This window comes from Phyllostomus hastatus, unplaced genomic scaffold (genome assembly GCF_019186645.2).
Source record: "Phyllostomus hastatus isolate PE091 unplaced genomic scaffold, TTU_PhHast_1.1 phas_contig_152, whole genome shotgun sequence".
Classification (NCBI taxonomy): Eukaryota; Metazoa; Chordata; class Mammalia; order Chiroptera; family Phyllostomidae; genus Phyllostomus; species Phyllostomus hastatus.
Genome location: NW_025333622.1, coordinates 9432112 through 9451935, shown reverse-complemented (window position 1 = coordinate 9451935; position 19824 = coordinate 9432112). Strand labels below are relative to the sequence as shown.

The following is a 19824-nucleotide window of genomic DNA, read 5'->3' as shown; positions in this document are numbered from 1 at the left end:
AAGGGTTTTTATTGGTTTTTGACAGGTTGGGAGAGACAAAAGGATTTATGTGGAATTTGAGACAGAAGAAAATGCTGGCTTTGTCTCTGGGGCACTTTGTCCCCCCATCACCATGTGTTCTTTTCCTGCCCTAGTGGGAAGGGGAACCTCAAATTGCTCTCCTTCGGCTTGTTCTGAAAGAGATTTGCTGACCATCGTTTCAGCATTATGGCCTTTGAACCAATTCAAATTAAACATGTTTATGGAATCAATTTTATTAGTGTACGATGAAATGTATTTTCCTGCTGCTTTCCTGAAGAAGTAGTATCTTGCCACTATTTTAAATTAAAGAACTAAAATTTATTTTGCACTATTCCTGTAATAGGTTTTTTTTCTCATTGTTTTTCCTTTTCTCAGCATTCTGAAATAAAAGAAAAAGAAGTAGAAATGAAGAAGAATGAAGAAAATGAAGCTAAGCTTACCATGCAGATTACAGCGTTAAATGAAAATCTGGGCACGGTGAAGAAGGAGTGGCAGTCCAGTCAGCGGAGAGTCAGCGAGCTGGAGAAGCAGACGGATGACCTGCGGGGTGAAATCGCAGTGCTGGAGGCGACGGTTCAGAACAACCAAGATGAGAGGAGAGCACTGCTAGAACGGTGATTGATGTCTAGTGAAATTAGTTTATTTTAATTCTAAGTAATAAGACTGTCACGTTCCACATTTTTTTTAAATAGAAGAGTCTTAAGAAAAGTGCTTCAGGGGATAATGGGAAGGGTTCACAAGAACAAATTTAAAGGACACATGGACAAAAGCTAGGGGGAGGGTGGTAATAGGAGGGAGGTGGGGAGGGTAGGGAGGGGGGATGGATTGGGAGTAAAAGAGAAAACTGTACTTGAACAATGATTAAAATAAAATTAAAAAAAAGAAAAAGAAAAGTGCATAGCTTCTGCAGGAATTTGAGTAGCCATTCAATAAAAACTCATTCTTAAAACAATCAGATTGTTGAAATTAATGTATCCTATTTAAAGTTACTAAAGTAATTAATTATCTATGTTTTAAAAGGGACTTTAATAACTTTCAAACAATTAATGACTTTTTTGCAATCTGTTCTAGATGTCTTAAAGGAGAAGGTGAAATAGAAAAGCTTCAAACCAAAGTACTAGACGTGCAAAGAAAGCTGGATAATACAACCGCTGCAGTGCAGGAGCTGGGCAGAGAAAATCAGTCCCTTCAAGTGAGTCACATGGCAGTGGGATGCAGTTTTTTTAGTCTAGCGTTTACCTCTAGCATATTTCAACCCTTTTAAAGAAATCTCATATATTTAATAAATACTTTTGAGTGGCTGCTGTCCATGTGGCAGTATTATAGATGCTATGAGTAATTAAGTATAAGAGAGAAAGAACTTGTCTGAGAGACTGCAGCAATAATGAGAGAGCCATGTCATGCATGGAATGTCAGTAATGGGAAAATTTTAAGAGCCACAAGGAATGGATGAGCTGCTGTGTGTTGAAGAAGTGGACTGAGTATGTGCTCAGAGTCCCAAGGAAGGATTGATTGTTAGCATTAGAGGGGGTAAGAAATCACCAAAGGTTAGAGAATAAAATTTGATTTACTCTACCTACCTACCTGTCTATCTGTCTATCATTCAGACTTAAGAATGTAGCAGCCTTTGATAATGGAAGTTTATCGAAGTATTTCTGATTATTAAAATTTTATCCCATGGTATATATAGTCAAAATTTTATTAAACTAAAGCACCAAATTAGAAAATATCCATCATTCTTTAAAAAGTCAATATTACAGTATATCAAAACTTTGTTTTTAATAGATCAAACATACGCAAGCATTGAATAGAAAGTGGGCTGAAGACAATGAAGTACAAAACTGTATGGCCTGTGGGAAAGGCTTCTCAGTGACAGTGAGACGGGTAAATGATTTTGTTCACATTGCTGTGGTTCTGGGTTTTCTTCCTCAGTGACAGTTGATGTTTTGACAGGTTAAAACAAATTTCAATTTTTTTGGTTAATGTACAACTACATAGAATAATTAAATTTAGTTTCTGGTTAGCATGTGTATTTCAATTTTAGTTTTGAATTCAGTCATTGCCTTCTTACTGAGTTACTCTCTGGAATAATCATTTTCCAAATCAGCACGCCAGTATTAAACACTAATGTTTTAGTCATCGTTGAGTTCTTTTAAAGGAAGAAAAAGCAGAGATAAAAAATATTTTCTAAACAATACCATTATGTGATGTTTTAAGTTTTTATTCCTATTGAAGGAATGCCTGAAATATTTGGCAAATATTGTAGTAATAGTTTTTTCACCTGGTAGAGGTGGTTTATTAACACTTTAAAAAGCTTCCTGTTTCTTTTGAGAATTCTATGATAAAATTCATATAAAATGTTTAGCATACTATCTGATAAGTAGGAAGCATTCCATTTAACTAAGAAATTACATTGACATATTAAAATATTACATTATTAAATAATACATTCATCACTTGAGAGTTAGTACCTTCATAGTGCAGTTTGCAGCATTGTTAATTTTATAATGGATTTGGTATAGTTCCTGTGCTTAAAATCATTTCATTTTTGTCATCTACAGCATCACTGCAGACACTGTGGAAATATCTTCTGTGCTGAGTGTTCAGCCAAAAATGCCTTAACTCCTTCTTCCAAGAAGCCTGTTCGTGTCTGTGATGCATGTTTCAATGACTTGCAGGGGTAATGGGTTATTGCAAACTTCAGAGTAATATTACACTAACATTAGATTTTTAATAAATGTACTTAATAGAGGTCTTGGACTACTATTTGATTTGGACAGTGGTTGCAATACTAAACCAAATTAGAATTCATATATTTTGGAATGCTGTCAATAGCAAGTAAAACTCTTCTATTTTTGTGAAACTTGGGCTCATTGTTCATTACTTTTTTCTGTTTAACCCCTGGAAGAGCTTTCACACTAAGTTTAGAATTAGCCAATGAAATGTAAATAAATTTTGGACAGAAAATAGCAATGTATTTTTTTAAATATAATTTCATTATTCACAAATGACATGAATATACTTCGATAACTTCTTTCTCCCAAATTTAGTGAACAGAAATGTACATGGATGATGTCACGTTATGTTGCACAATAACACATTAAATATATCACATGTTCTCTGTGTGAAGTTGCGCACAGAACTATGAAACTTTCTGACTCTTTTTGTATGTATAGGTCCATGCCTTAGTTACACTGTTATGTTATAAATTTACTACTTAAGTGTTCTAAACACATTTTGTGTTGAAATATGTATTAACCATGAATTCAAAATTGTTTTTGCTTTAACAATACTTATATTAGAGTCTCTTGGGTAGATTTTATGAAAACTTGTGTAAAATTGGTTTGCTTACTTTATTATTATCCTGGGGTTGTATTGTAATAATCAGGGTTAATATTTCTTTTTCATTCTCATTTCTAAACTCCAAATTAATCTCCAGTAAGAACTCTACAAAACTTCCCACCCTCACCCCATTTGGAAGATGAATAATAGAAATTGTCTAATGGTCCCATTCTCAATTTCTTGTAAATGGAAAATTTTCTGAGATTAGCCTTTTATTATTCCCTCATTTTGTCTCTCCAGCATCTTCAGGAATGATTTTGCTTTTTCAGTGGATCTGCTTTTCATCTTTATTTGGTTTAATCTTCTCAAGTATAGCTCAGTTTCACTGTAATTGTTATATAATTTTTGCATCTTAAAGTCAGTAACTGATGTTGCCAGAGTCTTGTTATATTTGTGAAAACAAACTGCAAAATGATAAGGCGACATTAAATATTTTACTTTGTATTTTCTTCTTACCTAATAGGGAAGAATTTTTTAAAATTGTGAACTTAAATTTAAAATGGTTCTGAATTTGGGTTCCATATTAACTGGGAAATCTTTTTACTTTGCAAAAATAATGCTGTGAAATTACCTTGAAGTAATGGCTTGAGAATAGTTTCACTAGAAACCAATATATTTAGGAATCCCAAAGTTGCAATTAGAAATGAAACAGAACAGCCAATTAAGGATAATTAAAAATTAGCTTATTTGTATGCTGAACAATCAAATTGAACTTTAAATTATCATAGCCTTATTAATTTGGAAAATTGGAAAACATCTGAAGAGAGAAGTCATTAATGTTGGTTTATTACTCTCTAGAGAAGAAACATAAAGTTATACATTTTTTCAGTGCAATTATTTGGTAGTAATATCAGGAAAGGAAGGCAGTTAATATTCCATTTACAATAAATAGTGTATAGTATACACTTGCTTTCAAATATCATGCTGAAATGAAATGTTTATACTATATTTAGTACATATATATATAAACTTAAAGAGATTGCCACATACTCCTTTAATTATTTAAAAACCCCATTTAAGTAAACCCTATTGTTAGTATCTATTAAGGACCCTGACTGAAGCCCTGGACTTGGATAAACATGTAACATTCAGCACATATAATGAAGAAAACTGATGGCTCTTCATTAAAAATAATACTTGGATAATATAAATTGAGCTAAAATTATTTATTTTCAAATACTTCTGTCAAATAATCTTAATTCTGTACTTTTACAAATAAGGGATTTAATAAATGTGTTAGAAAAAATAGTCACAGCACCACTATTTATTCTTTAAGATAATAAAATTTCATGAGAATTATGCTGGGTTAGAATATTTGTTAACTCCATCCCCTAATTGTGTACACTAAAGGCCTTTTCCTGTATTCCCCTATCCACGATATTCACCCCCCCCAAAAAAAAAATTGTAAGGACAACAAATAGAACTGTACCTGAGTGATTCTCTAGTTTTCATCTAGTTAATGTCATTTCATAGGTCCTGAGTAATTTACTGTAGGCTGTTGTACTAATAATAATATAAATGAAACCTAATATTTTTGTTGTTATCTCTCACCAATTTTAGGTGTTTGGAAACAAAAATGAAAGGGTTTTCTCTCTTTTTTTAATTGAAAAAGTCATCTCCCATCCAAGTACTAACCAGGCCCGATTCTGCTTAGCTTCTGAGAGTAGACAATATCAGGTGCGTTCAGGGTGGAAGACTGCAGACAAAAGTCATCTTCTCAGTCCTTATCATCTCTATGGTTCAGATGTCTGCTGGTTCTATTCGTTAGTGAGTTAGAATGCGTGTGGAGTCTCAGCTCTCGGCTCTAATGCAAAACATACTAGCATCGCATGTTAGTGAATTCCAAACCCCAGCACAGAAATGTGAGCTGAAATCAAGTCTTGCTGGGTTAGGGGATAGTAAACTGTACCTATGGAATTTTTTTTAATAGAAAGTAGACAAAGCTGCTGGTATGGGATTTGTTCATTTTGAAGAAAAACAAGGGAAACAAACACAAAAACCTCAAAGCAGTGTACAAATAACCTTTTGTTCAACTACCTCTTAATGTGGAATAGGCTAGTTTCATAGTTTCCTCACAGTAGTGTTAAATAGTAACTGCCAAATTTGTTAGTGTCCCATTTCTCTTTAAAAAGGCTTTATGATTATTTTATAGTTTTGAGAACTTCAAATCCACTTTTTTTAAACCTTGCATTTGCATAAAAATATTCAGCTTTTAAGTGGAGAGCAAATTATGATCATATATTTTGATATTCATGATCTATTTGACTATAGCAATTTTTTTTTAATGCACTTTGGCTATAAAACCATGGATGACTTGATCTATAAGATTTAAATGTGCCGTCAATTTAGTTTTCCTAGACATGAGCGTGATGAATGCTATTCTGTAATTACAATGTGCCACACATTAGTGTGTCTTAATTGACCTTCGCCTGAATTTCAATGATCAATTTGTTATTGTTACAGATGTGAATATTGTGCATAAACTTACTAAATTTATGTAAAACTGTGTAAAATAGAGCTAAGTTCTTCCAGTGTAGGAGTAATGGATTCACTGTAACACGATGCAGTAGTGTCCATGACATTCTGTACTTCTTTGAACTGGATCACGTATCATATCTTATGTAGATACTTTCGCATGAGGATTTCCTTGTTTAGTTTTTGGATTCATTATTTGTATTGTGTTTACTACTTGTGATCATGTTGTTGTGCCTTATTTTGTGAGAGAGTTTAGCTCAGTAAATACTGTAATTTCTAAACTCAGTGACTGGAAGGTTGTTGATTCTAAATGTAACTGATGACAGCATTTAAATCTGTATAAAGATCAATGGAAGGATCCTTATTGAATTGTTGCTTTTGTTTTTTTAATATGTTAAAGATGGTATTAAAAACATTTCTTTATACTAGATGTATTCTATGACTACAAATTATTTTGTCTATTTTTAAAAAAGAGAGCAAGATATTAACCATTTTGCATTAATTTATTTACAGAATGTTAGAACTTTGTGCTTGGATATAGGGAGTGGATATACTTTAATGTTCAACTTAGAATAGTAATTAAATTTATAATTTCACAAGAAATTACTAATGCCATTTTTCTCAAGACATTTCCTTTTTATTCCATTCATTATTGTGGAAAATTAACAAAACTGAAAAGAAATATTAAACAAAATTAAAATAATGGCTTCTTTCACTATATATCTGAGTTTAATACCCAGGTGGCCATTTAAAAATATTCTTGTGAAGGCTTTACATACCACTGTTTTTCACTGTTTTTTTTTTTTATCCCCTCCCCCAACCCCAGGAACCAAAGTTCCAGAGTGTTTTTTCATTTTACTCTAATATGCTCCACTCTGAAGACTTTACTGTGTATATCCTCTAGCACTTAATATATTACATGTTAGACATGTTCTCTTGTAAGCTTTATAGAATTCCAGTTTAAGTACATAGAATATTCTTCTTTTAAATTTTATTGTACTGTCATAAGAACACAACATGAGTTTTATCCTCATGACATCTTTTTAAGTGCACAGAAGATGGCTAGGGCTTCTTCACCTTGATTAACTGCAGCTTCATGCATTGGCATTGATTAGTAACTACTCGTTTCCTCCTCTCTCTATTTCACTGGCAACTACCATTTCATGCTTGGATTCTATGACTTTGTTATAGAGATCTCATATAAGTGGAATCATACAGTACTTGTCTTTCTGTGACTTGCTTATTTCACTTAGCATATAATGTCCTCAAGGTTCATCTGCGTTGTTAGATATTGCAGGATTTCCTTCTTTTTACAGGCTGAGCAGTATTCCATCCTGTACATACATCCCACATTTTCTTTATCCATTCATCTGTCAATGGACATTAAGGTTTTTTCCACATCTGACTATGTGAATAGTGCTGCAATGAACATAGGGGTGCTAATATTTCTTTGCATATAAGCTATTTTATATTCTTGATATTAATTTAGTCAGTTTTTCTCAAATGACATTTTAGGGAGAAACTAGTTCTTTGTGCATATAAATATATAGTTACTGGACTCATGTGACTAAAGAAATCTTGAGAGATTGCCTAGTCCTAGTCCATTGTTGTCCTCCTAAATTGGCTTATATCTAAAAATCCATGCAAGATTATTGTTCATTTCTTTTTCTAAATATGTGTGTGTGTATGATTTTTGGCCATATTTTTTCCCTACATCTTCTCTTATGTTAGTCTGTATTGTCTTCTGAACATAATTTCCTTTCAGTCTCACCCAGGTCCCATCTCTAGGAATTGACTTGAAGTCTGTTCTCCCCTTTTGTCTTTTTTTCCTCATTTATTTTTAGCCTTTATCAGTAGTTATTGCTCTCCAGATTTTCCTTTTATTTTCACTTACTTCTACAAACATGTCACGTCATTACTCGGAGCCCACGGCCCTCTCTCCAAGACTGCAGCGCCTGGCCTCCGCTCGGGCCCTTGTGCTCCACCCGTGTGGTCTGCATGCCTGGGTCGGCGGGGAAGGTGGGCTCTTTCTCTGCCGGTTAACTGTCCCACGTGACTTCCCTAAGCACCATCCTATTCTCTATCCTGTTCTCCAACTTAAAGAGATGGGTTAAGTTGATCATTTATCTGGCAGCCCAATTTATGACTTTCATTTTAGAAATCCATGACATGTGGTTAAAAATGAAATTTGTGGATCTCCGTTTGATATAATCTGACCATAAGACCTAGTTCCTTAAATACAGTTAATAGTATGTTCTACCACAATAATATAATAATTCAAGCCTTTCTTAATAAAAATTCTAATGAAATTTCGAGTCCTGCCAAGTTAAATTAAGTGGCTGCACTGTGGTAAACACACACAACAACCCCATTCTGTTCAAAACCATAATATTTTCTATGACAACTCCATTATTCTTCAAAAAATGAAGTTTAGAGAAAGATACCTTACTATTCCTAAGAAATTTGCCATGTAAAATTGTTAACTTGTGAAACTGGAACAGGTAGATACTTGCTTTTCCTTTTTTAAAATAATAGAATTTAGTCTTTGGGATTTTCTATTTCCAAGTTAGAGTATTATGAAATATACCTGAGATAACTAAACTGTTAGAGAATAGGAATTTAGAAACTATTAAAACGTAGACCTTATTTATTGCCTAATATATTAAGAGAACAATCAAACTCTGTATCAAAAGAAGTGTCATTGTGTGTGAGGTAGGACTGGAAAGCAGTGGGACGTTTACAAGCCCTGTAGGTAGGAAAGTTGGCTTCGTTACAGATACACACAAAAAAGATGCTAGAACTCCTACTGGACACAAATGATGCTTTCCTCCTGCCCCTCCATTCATCTAATAACTCACCCTTTACAAATTTTAATAGCATTGTACCTCACTCATGCCTCTCACCAGCCTGACTGAAACATTTTAAGGCAGTCTGAATATCAGTACATACTTGACAAGAAATTCCTCACTTTGAAGAAGTTCAAATTTGTTGCAGCCATTATTCCTCTGTACTGAGAACTTTCTTAGCTTAAATTCTCAAATTCTGGAATTCCTTTAAAAGGCACATTTCTTTCTAGTTCATCACTAAGCATTAAAAAAGTTTGAAAGGATACCCTAATGCTTCATTTCTAAAAAGGTTGTTTTAGGTCCCTAAATTTCAGAGGATTCCACAGCCGATGGGAATAAAGGTATTTTCTTGGTTTCCTGACTCTTGGTGAAGCAGGTGATTGCTGCTGTTATTTGTGCTATCCATGTTTTCTGTAAATAAAATACACATATCCACACACACACACACAAACACGGGGGGAGAGAGAAGAATGTTAATGTGACAATTTTTTCACAACTGGATTAATATTTTCCTTTATTGACTTGTTCTTTAAAACTGAGAACTAATAAAATGTTTGCATATGGCTCCCATTTTCTTCCTTACATCTAATATATCATCACTGTCTCTGCAAATGGATTAAATGAATATGCAAGTGGGATAAATGGGAGTAATCAAAGAACCATAATAATCAATGATGACTAACTATACTATAAATAGTTTGAACATTGAATTTCTGTTTTGTGTGGAAACAGAAGTTCTTAACCAATGGTATAATTTGAAAAATAGACTATGGGAGATGGCCCAGGACACTGCGTCCCTAGGAAGAATGCAATATTGCATTTATTGCCTGGCCACCCTGTTGTTGCTGTGGTGAAAGCCTACTAGAAGAAAGACAAAAATGGAAACTTCTAAGATGGAGAAACCAGAGTCAGGCAGCTGATTTCCACCTCCATTGTTCCCAAAACAGGGGCATGGTTTCAAAGGTTGGAGAGCCGACTGGACATGGCTCCTGGCGGCAGTGGCCCCGCACTGAAGTCGACATCACGTTATTTGCTCACTGGGATTTTGGAAATTGATTGGAGCGTCCTAAAGTCAATCGTGCAATCCAAAGCAGGCCTTCCCCCATTTCATACAGAAACTCTATACAACTCAGAGGTTGTTCTGGAGCTTCTGCCACAGGAGAAAACGAGGGAGGCTGTGCCAGCTCTGTGAATGTGAGGGGATTGTCAGCTTGCGGTTTCTGAGCACGAGACAGACCACATGTTCACATTCCTCCCACCTCCCAACCCCTGCCCTTCCCTAAGCAGGCGAGGGAAACACACACAACTTTCCATTCACCTTTGGGGTGAGATTTTTTCTTACATCAAGTTTAAAGAATCAAAACCTACAAAACTGAAATACATACTTTGATGTTTTCTGTTTGGGCTTGTAATAAGAACGCTGCTATGCACTGTCGATACCGGTTTTCATGTTGAACAAGGAAGGCATTTCTCAGCCCAAAGACTAGAAAAAGATGACAGAGACAAAAAGCCAAGTCACTTATTATGAAATCCAAACAGTGTCTCAGTTCTTCTCTAAGAACCTACAGTTTTTTTGTTTTTTAATGAAGGAGGGAGGTTTATGTAGATGACAAAATAAAGTCTGAATCCAAAACCAAGACTTCACTACTGTGTCCAAACGGAGCCTGCTTAAATATGAAAACCGTTTCGTAGCTAACAGCTTCCAGGGCACCCATATAAGAGAAGTCAGCTGGTTCCCACGTACGGAGTTAGATTAATTTTTCTGAGCAGTTATGGCTTGTTATGGGAAATGGGCTCCTCAAGGAAGAAGCTTAGTGTGTTGGGAGGATTGTGTGTGTGTGTGAAATATAGACAATATAAATATGGAAAACAATGGGATTGTTTCTTTTTAGGGCCCTACCACTCCTTTAAAAATGTTTTATTTATTTTTGTATTTAAAAGAAAGCCACATCAAAACAAGGGTTATAAGCAAATTAAGGTGTGGCAAAAGTACAAAACCACCTGAATGCTTCACAATAGGGTAAGAAAAGATGAAAACAATGGACGCAAATAAAACCCAACATCCACCAAAGTATGTGAAATGTAAAACAAAACAAAAAGAGACAAACATTGGCATGGTCTCTGTGTTTGCGAAAGGACAGCCTGCCCTGTCGTTTCCCAGCTGGTCTCTTCAGTAATGACAGGAGAGAGTGGGAGAACAGACTCCTTTATAAATACAGGTATTAGCAGAAGCTCTTAAAGTAAAAGCTGCTTCTGTGAATTATTAATACAACAGAGAATAGCATTCTGCAGCCTATACCTCCTTGCTATAGTTGACTAATGTTTAGAAACACACCCACGTTGAACCCAGGTGTGTCCTTGCCAATCAAGTAGGCGAGAAAGGGACTAGAAGAGCGCTCCGTTCCTGGCTGACCCTCGAAGCCGGTGCTTCTCCACCGTCATTATCTCTATTTGTTGGAGTCTGTGGGTTTAACTCAGACTCACTGAGGCAGGTTGGGCCTCGCTTCAGAATCGAAGAAATTGCCAGACTTTTACTTTTTTAACTGCAAGAACTATCCCAGTATCACACATTATACTGATAATTATCTAAACCTAATACTTCCTAAATCCTACCACAACAAAGTCTGTCAAGGTCATGAAATTGTCCAGCTTCTCTGAGGTGAGAGGACTTGAACTGATTAAATGACTATCTGAAGAAAAAGATGTGGCTATGTTGGTTTTACTCCCTCCCTGATTTTTCTCCTTATAATTCCCCTGTAGCAAGTGAGGCTTTAAAGATCAGGTTGTTTTCCTTGGCTAGGTTTTTGAATCCGTATTCCTCAAAATTGTGACTGTAGTTCTCAGTCACTGAAGGCGTCCCTCACTTACTTGGTTTGCAAATATGGATACGAGGGCTCCATAAGCAAGAGGACCTGGTATGGTTAGGCTTGCAAAATGAAAAAGGAGATAATACATGGTTGGGAATAGCTCTCTTCCCCCCGACATTCTAATATAATAATGAATAATCATATAATAATTGACACCATTCATTAAGTATTTGTTTGGTACTGAGCACTGTGCTGTTTCTCTTTCTCTTTTTGGTGCTTCTCACCCCCCCGACCCCCGCTATTTTTCATGTCATTTAAACCTACAGCAACCATATAAGATAAGTCAGCTGATTCCCTCATACAGATTTAGATTAATTTTCCCAAGGTCACACAGTAAATCATATAGCCAGGGTTTGAAATCACGTCTCGGTCACTGCAAAGCTCAATCTCTTCTCTTTTCGCCCTTTACTCTTTCTCATTCTACAGCTGTTCTGTCTCTGGGGCTGAACAGTCAAAGCAATAGACCAGAGGAATGAGGAAAATATTTTTTAAAAAAGAAGCAAGAAATGGTAGTAACAAAACAAAATAATAAAATGGTGGAAGTATAGTTCTAAAAAGGTATTGTTTTTATTTTTTTAAAAAGAAAAAACCTTAGTTATATACCATAATGATATAAATGTTTGCTGTTATTATCATTACTGTGTGTGCTCCCCCACTAATTCATTCACTGTGATGCCGCTCTGTATGGCAGGTCCCCACTGATGCACTCAGCTTGGCCGAAGGGGTGCAAATTGAGGGGAATGGGCAGTGCCCCCTCTTTTCCTGCCCCTCCCTTGGAACAGAAAGGCAATCCCCTCCTGCCTGGCTTTAGCTGGTCTCCTAGGAGCCTATACCCAGGGCAGAATGACACCTGCTTCCTCCCGAACACTACCCAGCACTGAAGAGACTGACATGTCCTTTAAGTCCCTTGAGTGCCAGGGCTTTCATGACAGGAGTTATTGATCTTTCATTGTTCTGAGAGATCCCCAAGGAAAAGGGCTGTTTCTTATTCATCTCTGTAACGCCAGGACACTCACAGAGTGCCTGGCTTTCTGTAGACAGTCAGGAAATGCTTGAAAATGAATAAAAATGATATACATCTATTTATGACACATGACATATATGCAAACATTATTTCTGGCATGTTTCTTTTTATGTTGCTATGTAACAGAATATCTTAGGCTTTCATAGAGTGTTGTGGTATACTAGTGATTTATCAATAGCAAGAATACTAATAGTGATGATATAATACTACTAAAAATAGCTATCATTTATTGAGTGCTTTACATGCATTATTTCATTTAATTCTTATGATGATGCACTAGCGTAGATATTATTATCTCTATTTTACCAAGAGGAATCTGTGGCATAGAAACGTCATTTCCTTGCCTTTGCTCACACAGCCAGCAAGTGGCAGAGTGGGTCATGCAAGCGCTGGAGAACAAGCCCAACACTTCTGCAGCCAGTTTGCAGAGTGCGTGCTACACAGCTGCATAGGAAGTCAGTATTTGCTTTTACGAGGACTTAAATTGAGTGTACGTGCTGTCCCCCAAAAAGGCCAACATAAAACTCTACAGTGGCAAACAGACAAACGGAATGATGAAAACTGACACAAACCTGACACGTGGAGAGGATCGATACTTTTGACTACCAATCTATCGAGTGGAATGGGCTGATCGAGTACCGTACACGAACCACCCTCTTTTATTACCGTTTGCAGCTCAGGAGTAAGTGAAGGACACATTACACCTGTGTCTGAGCCTCCAGCTTTCTGAAATCAGAGAGATAATGCCGTAAACAGGAAGTAAACATTGGCACGCATTCCTAAATCGATTTTTTAGAAACAATTGCTTGAAATCCAGCTCCCTATTTCTTGAAAAGCATTTCCCCAAAGTACATAGTGATTTAAAGCATAGTGTTTCTGAAACCTAATTTTAATTATCTGAGTAAATGTGTGATGTCTATAATTGGGAAGCATTTTAATCACATCACGTCAACGGGAAGCTCTTCATTTCTGGTATCTCGCTATAGCCCTCAGTGAGATGAATGAGAGAGGGACCTCATCCTGGCCAGCTCTGTCCATGCGGTCTAACCCTGAACTCTAAGTGGATTCCATACTCTATAATTTGTAAATAATCAAAATTATTTTGAATATATAAGATATTGAATTTTTAAAAAGGGTGTCAACGATTGTGATTTGCATGACACGTATTGTTCATTAAATTGCAGAGTGGAATTTAAAACATAATAGTTCCATTCTTTTTTCCAAAAAAAAAAAAAAGTGAAACCTGATGTTTTCTCTGGGTGGTTATTTTTATGCCTATGAAATCAATAAAATCTCCAGACTTATTAGACAGAGGAATTCAACAAGGAATTTAAAGCAGATAACATTCCTCATTTTGGAGTTAGGTTGTCAGGCATGAAACCAGAATATTGCCTTATAAACATATTGATATATGGGCCGCCATTAATTCGTGCACTCAGATTTGAGCCATTATTGGATATGAAGGTAGGCTGTGCTCAGTGTCAGGTTTTTGATGGGAATATAGACATTTCCAGAGCTTGTCGGACATTCTTTGTCTGGATAATTTAAGAGAAAAGGCAATCTAAGTTTCAAAACTGCAATTCTTAATATTCTCCAACATCCACTCTCTCAATAACCATTCAATTATTCATAGATTGATCAGTTGGTGTCTGTTTATTTGTAGATCCTCAAGTTATTTAGCTCAACTAACCCATCTGACATCTAGAAGCTTATGTTGTTAAAATCTGAGCTATCTAGTCTCATGGTCTTGCATCTGTGTAAGGCTAGTCAGCAGGTGAGGAAGTGAATAAATGAAACAACGGATATCTCTGATGGCTGACCACATCACAGCTCCTCTGCCCTCTTTGGAGCAGATGTCTAGGTGCCTTAGAGGAGGTCCCTTTCATAGCATCACTCACACCATTTAGGGACAGACTGAGACATGGAAGATTAGACAGAAGGCCTTTAGTGGACCATGATACTCATGGCTTAATTAGTAACAACAATAATAGTGGCCATAAATACATAAGTAGTGGGAAAATTCCTGTTCTTGGAAGAGATTTTGTGGCTTTAACCCCCAGTTGACTCGTTTGGTCTGTGATGCTGGCTGTGCAATTACTTGGCTTCTGCAGCTCTTATGTTATGTACAGGTAGGTGCCGAGAGTCAGGGCCCCTCCCACCCGCAGTCCCCAGGTCACTAATTTCCAGGCATGATGTGAGCTTTGAACTCAGAATGAATGATGGATGTCACCTCAGGATGTGGCAGCAGACATTTTCGAGAGAGGCCCCACTCTGGCAGTTTTTACTGTGGACAATTTGGGTGATGAAAAGGCCAATATGGACAAAAGCATTTGGGTTTCATTGGCTTTGGCAGGTCAGGAATAAAGTCCTGCAGCTTCTGGGACTTACCTTGAAAGCATACAAAGTTATTCTAAAAATGTACACATTCGACATCCTTAATAAACGTAACTTGCTTTTGTTATTGCTATTTTTTAGTTCAGAACTATCTTTTGTAATGTTTCCATTTTTTAGAGGGTGAATCCCAATTGATATATTAAAATATTTTGTATTTTAACACAATATTGGGAAATATTTCTAAATTTATTTAGCAGACATTTAGAAATAGCAGCATTTTACCTTTTTGTTGCGCTTAGTTTTCGTAACTAAGAGGAAATCATCAAAGAGAAACAGATAAACATCTAGGAATCTTGTACTTTCTGAGAAAAGAAAGAAGGTGAAATTGGGGCTGGAAATAGTAAGCAGAAGGTATTTTGCTTTTTAAACCAAAAAATCGCTTCCAGAACAAAAGCACCTGGGCACCCCAGCATCCCAGCCTGGTCAGGGCTGGCCATTACCGGGGCCAGAAACCTGCACGGCTGTGGGACTGGCTTCTTCCTCAAGCAGAGACTTTAGGAAGCTCACGGTTTTAAAGACATTGTATTTGTGATGCATTTCACCTGTATCTAAGATAACTTGGATGATGTTTATAATTGTTTCAACTAAGCCTCAGACACATGTATCAACTATTGAACTTACAGCATTTTTGCCTCTTGATTCACCTGGGTGTCATCAGCAAAGGTATGTATGCACTAGCAGGGAAAAGGAGCATTTTGTCATTGCTGTGGACTAAATTGTGCCCTCCCCACCCCTTACCCCAGCCCCTGTTTGTAGGTTGAAGTCCTAATCCCCAGTGTGGCTCTTTTGGGAATGAGGAGGTGATTAAGAATAAATGAAGGTGTGAGGGTGGGGCCCTGGCCCCCGGGATGAGTGTCATCAGAGGAGACGCCAGAGAGAGACATGGCTGCATCGGAGAGGGAGACCACCTGCAAGCTGGGGAGAGAGCTCCTGCCCGGTTGGCCACTTCCCCTTGGGCTTTCTGCCTGCAGCACTGTGAGAGATAACCTTCTGTTGTTTCAGGATCCAATCTATGGCATTTCCTTATGGTGGCCCTAGCTGATGAAGACAGTCATGAACACCACTTGGTTTTCAAGTTTTACAGTGTGTCTGTACAGGTTTCAATGTTCTTCATGCAGCTTTATACTTACAGGCTTTTTTGATATAACTTTTGGTAGTAACTTAAGGCAGTTCAGCCTTTCTATTTTTCTCTAGGAAGAGGCTTATGGTAGAAGAAGCTAATATTATTCTAATATTTGATTTAGGAAGGGATCCTTCTCTAACCTTATCACTTAGAAGTTAGAAATAAAAATAGTTCAGGTTACATGATTTCAGAGGAAAGGCAGTCTGTCCAGAGGGGAATGTGACAGATACTTAAAGTAAATATTTAAAAAATAGGTAAATATTTGTATTATCTTATTTATTTTATTTATATTATTCTAGAAGTTCTTTCTCATATACTTTTATACCTAGGAACTAGGTGGCTAAGGTTAAATTATTAGATAAAATATTTAGAGTTCATTTCTATTTCCTCCCCTTTTTTAAGTTTAAAGGGAAGATCCTTTCCATATTTGCATAGACGAAAAAATATATATTTTATTCAATTTTGAGTTGTCCTTGAATATTTTTAAAAAATTATATTCCATCACTACTAAAACATTTTTTGTCCAAATCAGGCTATGGCAAAGACTGCTGATTGTCTCTCAAAAACATTCCCCTTCTTTTGCAGTAAAGGAAGTTTTAGTGAGTCCATGTTCACTGCAGATAAATACTACACCTACCAGCCTCCTTGAAGTTACCTTTGACCAAATGATTACATGTGACCAGTGGAATATGAGCAAAAGTGTGCAGCTTATGAGTCTTAGCCTTAAATAGCCAGGCTCTGCCCGCCTGTGCCCTTTCCCCTCCCACCAGCTAGACACCCTGGTGACTCCTCTAGGACCACAGAGAAGACAGCCGTGCCCCAGGAACAGCAGAGTAAAGAGACCAGAGAGATCTGGGTCCCCAGTCACACCATGGAGGAAAGCTGTCACAGAGCTCTGATCTTACATGAGACAGAAATAAACTTGTTCTTTTAAGTGTTTACTATCTGCCTCCGTCTCCCATGGCTGAACAAACATCTTAACTAATACAGACGTAGCACCAGGAATGAGACACTGGACCACATCAGACGTGTTAAATGTTGTTTTCCCTACCCTGTGCTATTCATGTATAACAAACTAGGCTGATGATCATTGTCAAAACAAAATAAATTTTTTCTCTTGCTAACTTTATGTATTTCATTTTAACAAGCAGGCAGTGAGCATCTGCTAGGCCTGACAATTTATTTTAGGAAATGGTGATGACTTTGCTATTTACTGAGGCCCTCGTGTCCCGCCAAGCAGTCGTTAAGCAGTGACCGCCTGCCGTGCATCAGTGTTTCAGACAGAATCTCTGCCTTCAAGGAGTTTCAATTCTCCAGAGAGCAGACACATCATAAATAGGTAAGCAAGATTTAAAACAAGATAACTCAGAGCCTGATAGCACTAAAAAGCAGACAAGGTAATACAAAAGAGCACAACTAAGGGGGAAAGTTATAAGCATGAACTCAGGCTGTTCACGTTTGTTACTCAAGGGCTTAGATGCTGGTGCAGCCAGTGAAATCCTTTCACCCAGTCATCTCATGAGACTTGGTTAGTGACCATCGCGATCCTGGAACTCTCAGCTAAGTGCTGCACAACCAGACGTGAGACTCACAAGCTTCTGCAGTTCTGTGCTGGGCAGCAGCTTGAACAACACGTGTTCTTCAATGTTGCAGCTGTCAGACGATGGTATTCGTCTGCACCTCACTCATTTTTCTATTTAGAAATGCCAGTCTATGGGGAAAAACACGTTTGTGAAGGGCATGCTGGCTTGACTTCCAATGGGAAGTTGATTATGCTCCAAAAGTTATGAAAACTTATACTTTCTGGGGACAAGAAAATATACTTATTTGGTTACCACAGCACAAATTTTAAAGCTGAAAAATTTGGGGACAAAATTTATGTGTTAGGTATCATCATCATCATTATTGTTATTGTCATCACCACTCATATCACCATCATCACCATCAACATTTACAGAAGAGATGAAGGCAATTTAAGCAATTTTACCCAAAATGGTTTGGATCTCCTGATGCTTGGCCCACTGCCCTTTCCATTCAAAATGATGCCCTGTTTCTTCCACCACTATCACCCCCCTGCCATCCCCTCTCCATGAAAACTTTGAGTCAAAGAACCAGTGACCTTAAACTTGACACATTACCACTACTACATGGTGTCTCCTCTCTGATGGAGTCTGATGACCATAGCATGTGCCATTAAATAAGTGCCTGGTGTTAGTGACATTTATGTGGTTCATCTTCACTCTACTGTATTTGACTCTCCAAGAAACTTTTTCTGAAAAGTTGGGTCTATTTGTAAAGACTCCTTCTTAGGCCAGCCTCCCACCCACACTTCTGTAACAAGCACCCTGATGCCATGTGACATGTGAATGCACATCTAACATAGTTTTTCACTGAGAGATAGTCATTGTCATGTTCACCCAACTTCCACGTGGTTTCTTAGCTCACCCTAAATTGCCTCCCTGACCCATTCCCTCTGCCTCCCTCAGTGTGGTCAACCAACCCTCCAGGTGCATAGATTAGAACACTTGAAGACATCCACTCATTTCCTCTTCAACTATTTTTGCCTTTGAAATCTCGCTCACATTTATCCTTTTCTACCCATGCACATTTCTACCATTTTAGGATAGGCCAGCACATCTCCCAGTGCTGGAAAGTTGGTAGATAGAGAGAGAAGAGGTGAATTAAAATCTGATAATTCCTGGTGGAAACCAATTTTGAAGGGAAAGGCATATATGTTTGAACACAAAGCTGTGATTTGCTTCACTACTTTGATTTGGTTTTGCCACAACATATAATTATTTTTGAACTTGTAAATAACATCAAAGAAATTTATAATTGCTGTCTTTCAAAATGAAAGTGGATGGTCCAAGGTTAAGAAGGGTGAGGAAGCAGGCTGAGGGCCTTCTCGCTGCACCCTGCTGCCCTGCAGGGCTGGCGGCCTGGGCTCTCTGCTGAGGTCTCCTCCTGCACTCTGTCTGCACATTGCATGGCTTCTGATGACTCTGCCTTCAGCACCCTTTTAAGCCTGTCACTTGCTGCTGGCAGAAGCCTAGTAGGCTGAGCCTGCCTGGACTCTGCCATTAACCTCCAGGTGATCTCGAGCGTGATTCAGAACCTCCCTGAGCCTCATATTTCTCACCTATAACTTCAGATTAAATGTAATTTCTCTGCATAACACACTAGAAAGAGAAAATATGTGAAAAAGCCCTTTGATCCAAAATGTCAGGCATGTCTACCTTCTCTAACTGGTAGGTGCCAGGTGGGGGTTACATCCCAATCTCACATCTAGAGCTAAAACATAGCCGGTTGTCCACAAATGTGTATCACATCAAGAGTTATTGCCTGGCACTCCCCACCAGATCTCACACTGCCATAAATAGACAATCATATCCCACAGGTCTTCTCACATAGTAGGTGCCTCATTGAGATTTTATGCAGAAACAAACAATTGAAGGATTGCAAATGCTGTAGGAGGTCCTCCCCACTGTCATTCCAGTGACCTCCATCTTTCCATCCCCCCACACCCACCTCCAGGCCCATGGGCCACGTGAAGCCTTCCCTGGGTGCTCCAGTCTCTCTTCTTTTCTGAACTTACCCCGCAGGCCTGCTCAGCTAGTTAGGAAGTACAGCTTTACCCTCCAGTGCTACCTACCCAGGACAACACGTGTTACAGAACAGGTTCTCAGTCAGCACTGACAGGATGACTGCCCAGCTCACTGCTGGAGCAAAAGG

General features: G+C 37.7%; 2 protein-coding genes across 8 annotated transcripts in view; one reads left to right on the top strand and one right to left on the bottom strand.

The window, feature by feature from the left end:
* Nucleotides 1-6268, top strand: part of EEA1 (early endosome antigen 1) — a 144578-nt gene extending 138310 nt beyond the window's left edge. For both annotated transcript variants that reach the window (XM_045830505.1, XM_045830506.1), the window contains 4 exons: nucleotides 397-635; nucleotides 1093-1213; nucleotides 1807-1905; nucleotides 2583-6268. In XM_045830505.1, the coding sequence (XP_045686461.1) occupies nucleotides 397-635; nucleotides 1093-1213; nucleotides 1807-1905; nucleotides 2583-2705 (582 nt within the window). In that variant the 3' untranslated portion in view covers nucleotides 2706-6268. The remainder of the gene's footprint in view (nucleotides 1-396; nucleotides 636-1092; nucleotides 1214-1806; nucleotides 1906-2582) is intronic.
* A 54-nt stretch (nucleotides 6269-6322) lies between these two features.
* Nucleotides 6323-19824, bottom strand: part of PLEKHG7 (pleckstrin homology and RhoGEF domain containing G7) — a 58860-nt gene continuing 45358 nt past the window's right edge. For 4 of the 6 annotated variants that reach the window (XM_045830636.1, XM_045830633.1, XM_045830637.1 and 1 more), the window contains 4 exons: nucleotides 15192-15271; nucleotides 13148-13301; nucleotides 10070-10167; nucleotides 6323-9095 (listed from right to left, as the gene is read on the bottom strand). In XM_045830636.1, coding sequence (XP_045686592.1) covers nucleotides 8988-9095; nucleotides 10070-10167; nucleotides 13148-13301; nucleotides 15192-15271 — 440 coding nt within the window. In that variant the 3' untranslated portion in view covers nucleotides 6323-8987. Of the gene's footprint in view, nucleotides 9096-9198; nucleotides 9871-10069; nucleotides 10168-13147; nucleotides 13302-15191; nucleotides 15272-19824 lie in introns of those variants that run through there. The other 2 variants (XM_045830635.1, XM_045830638.1) reach the window with 2 other exon arrangements.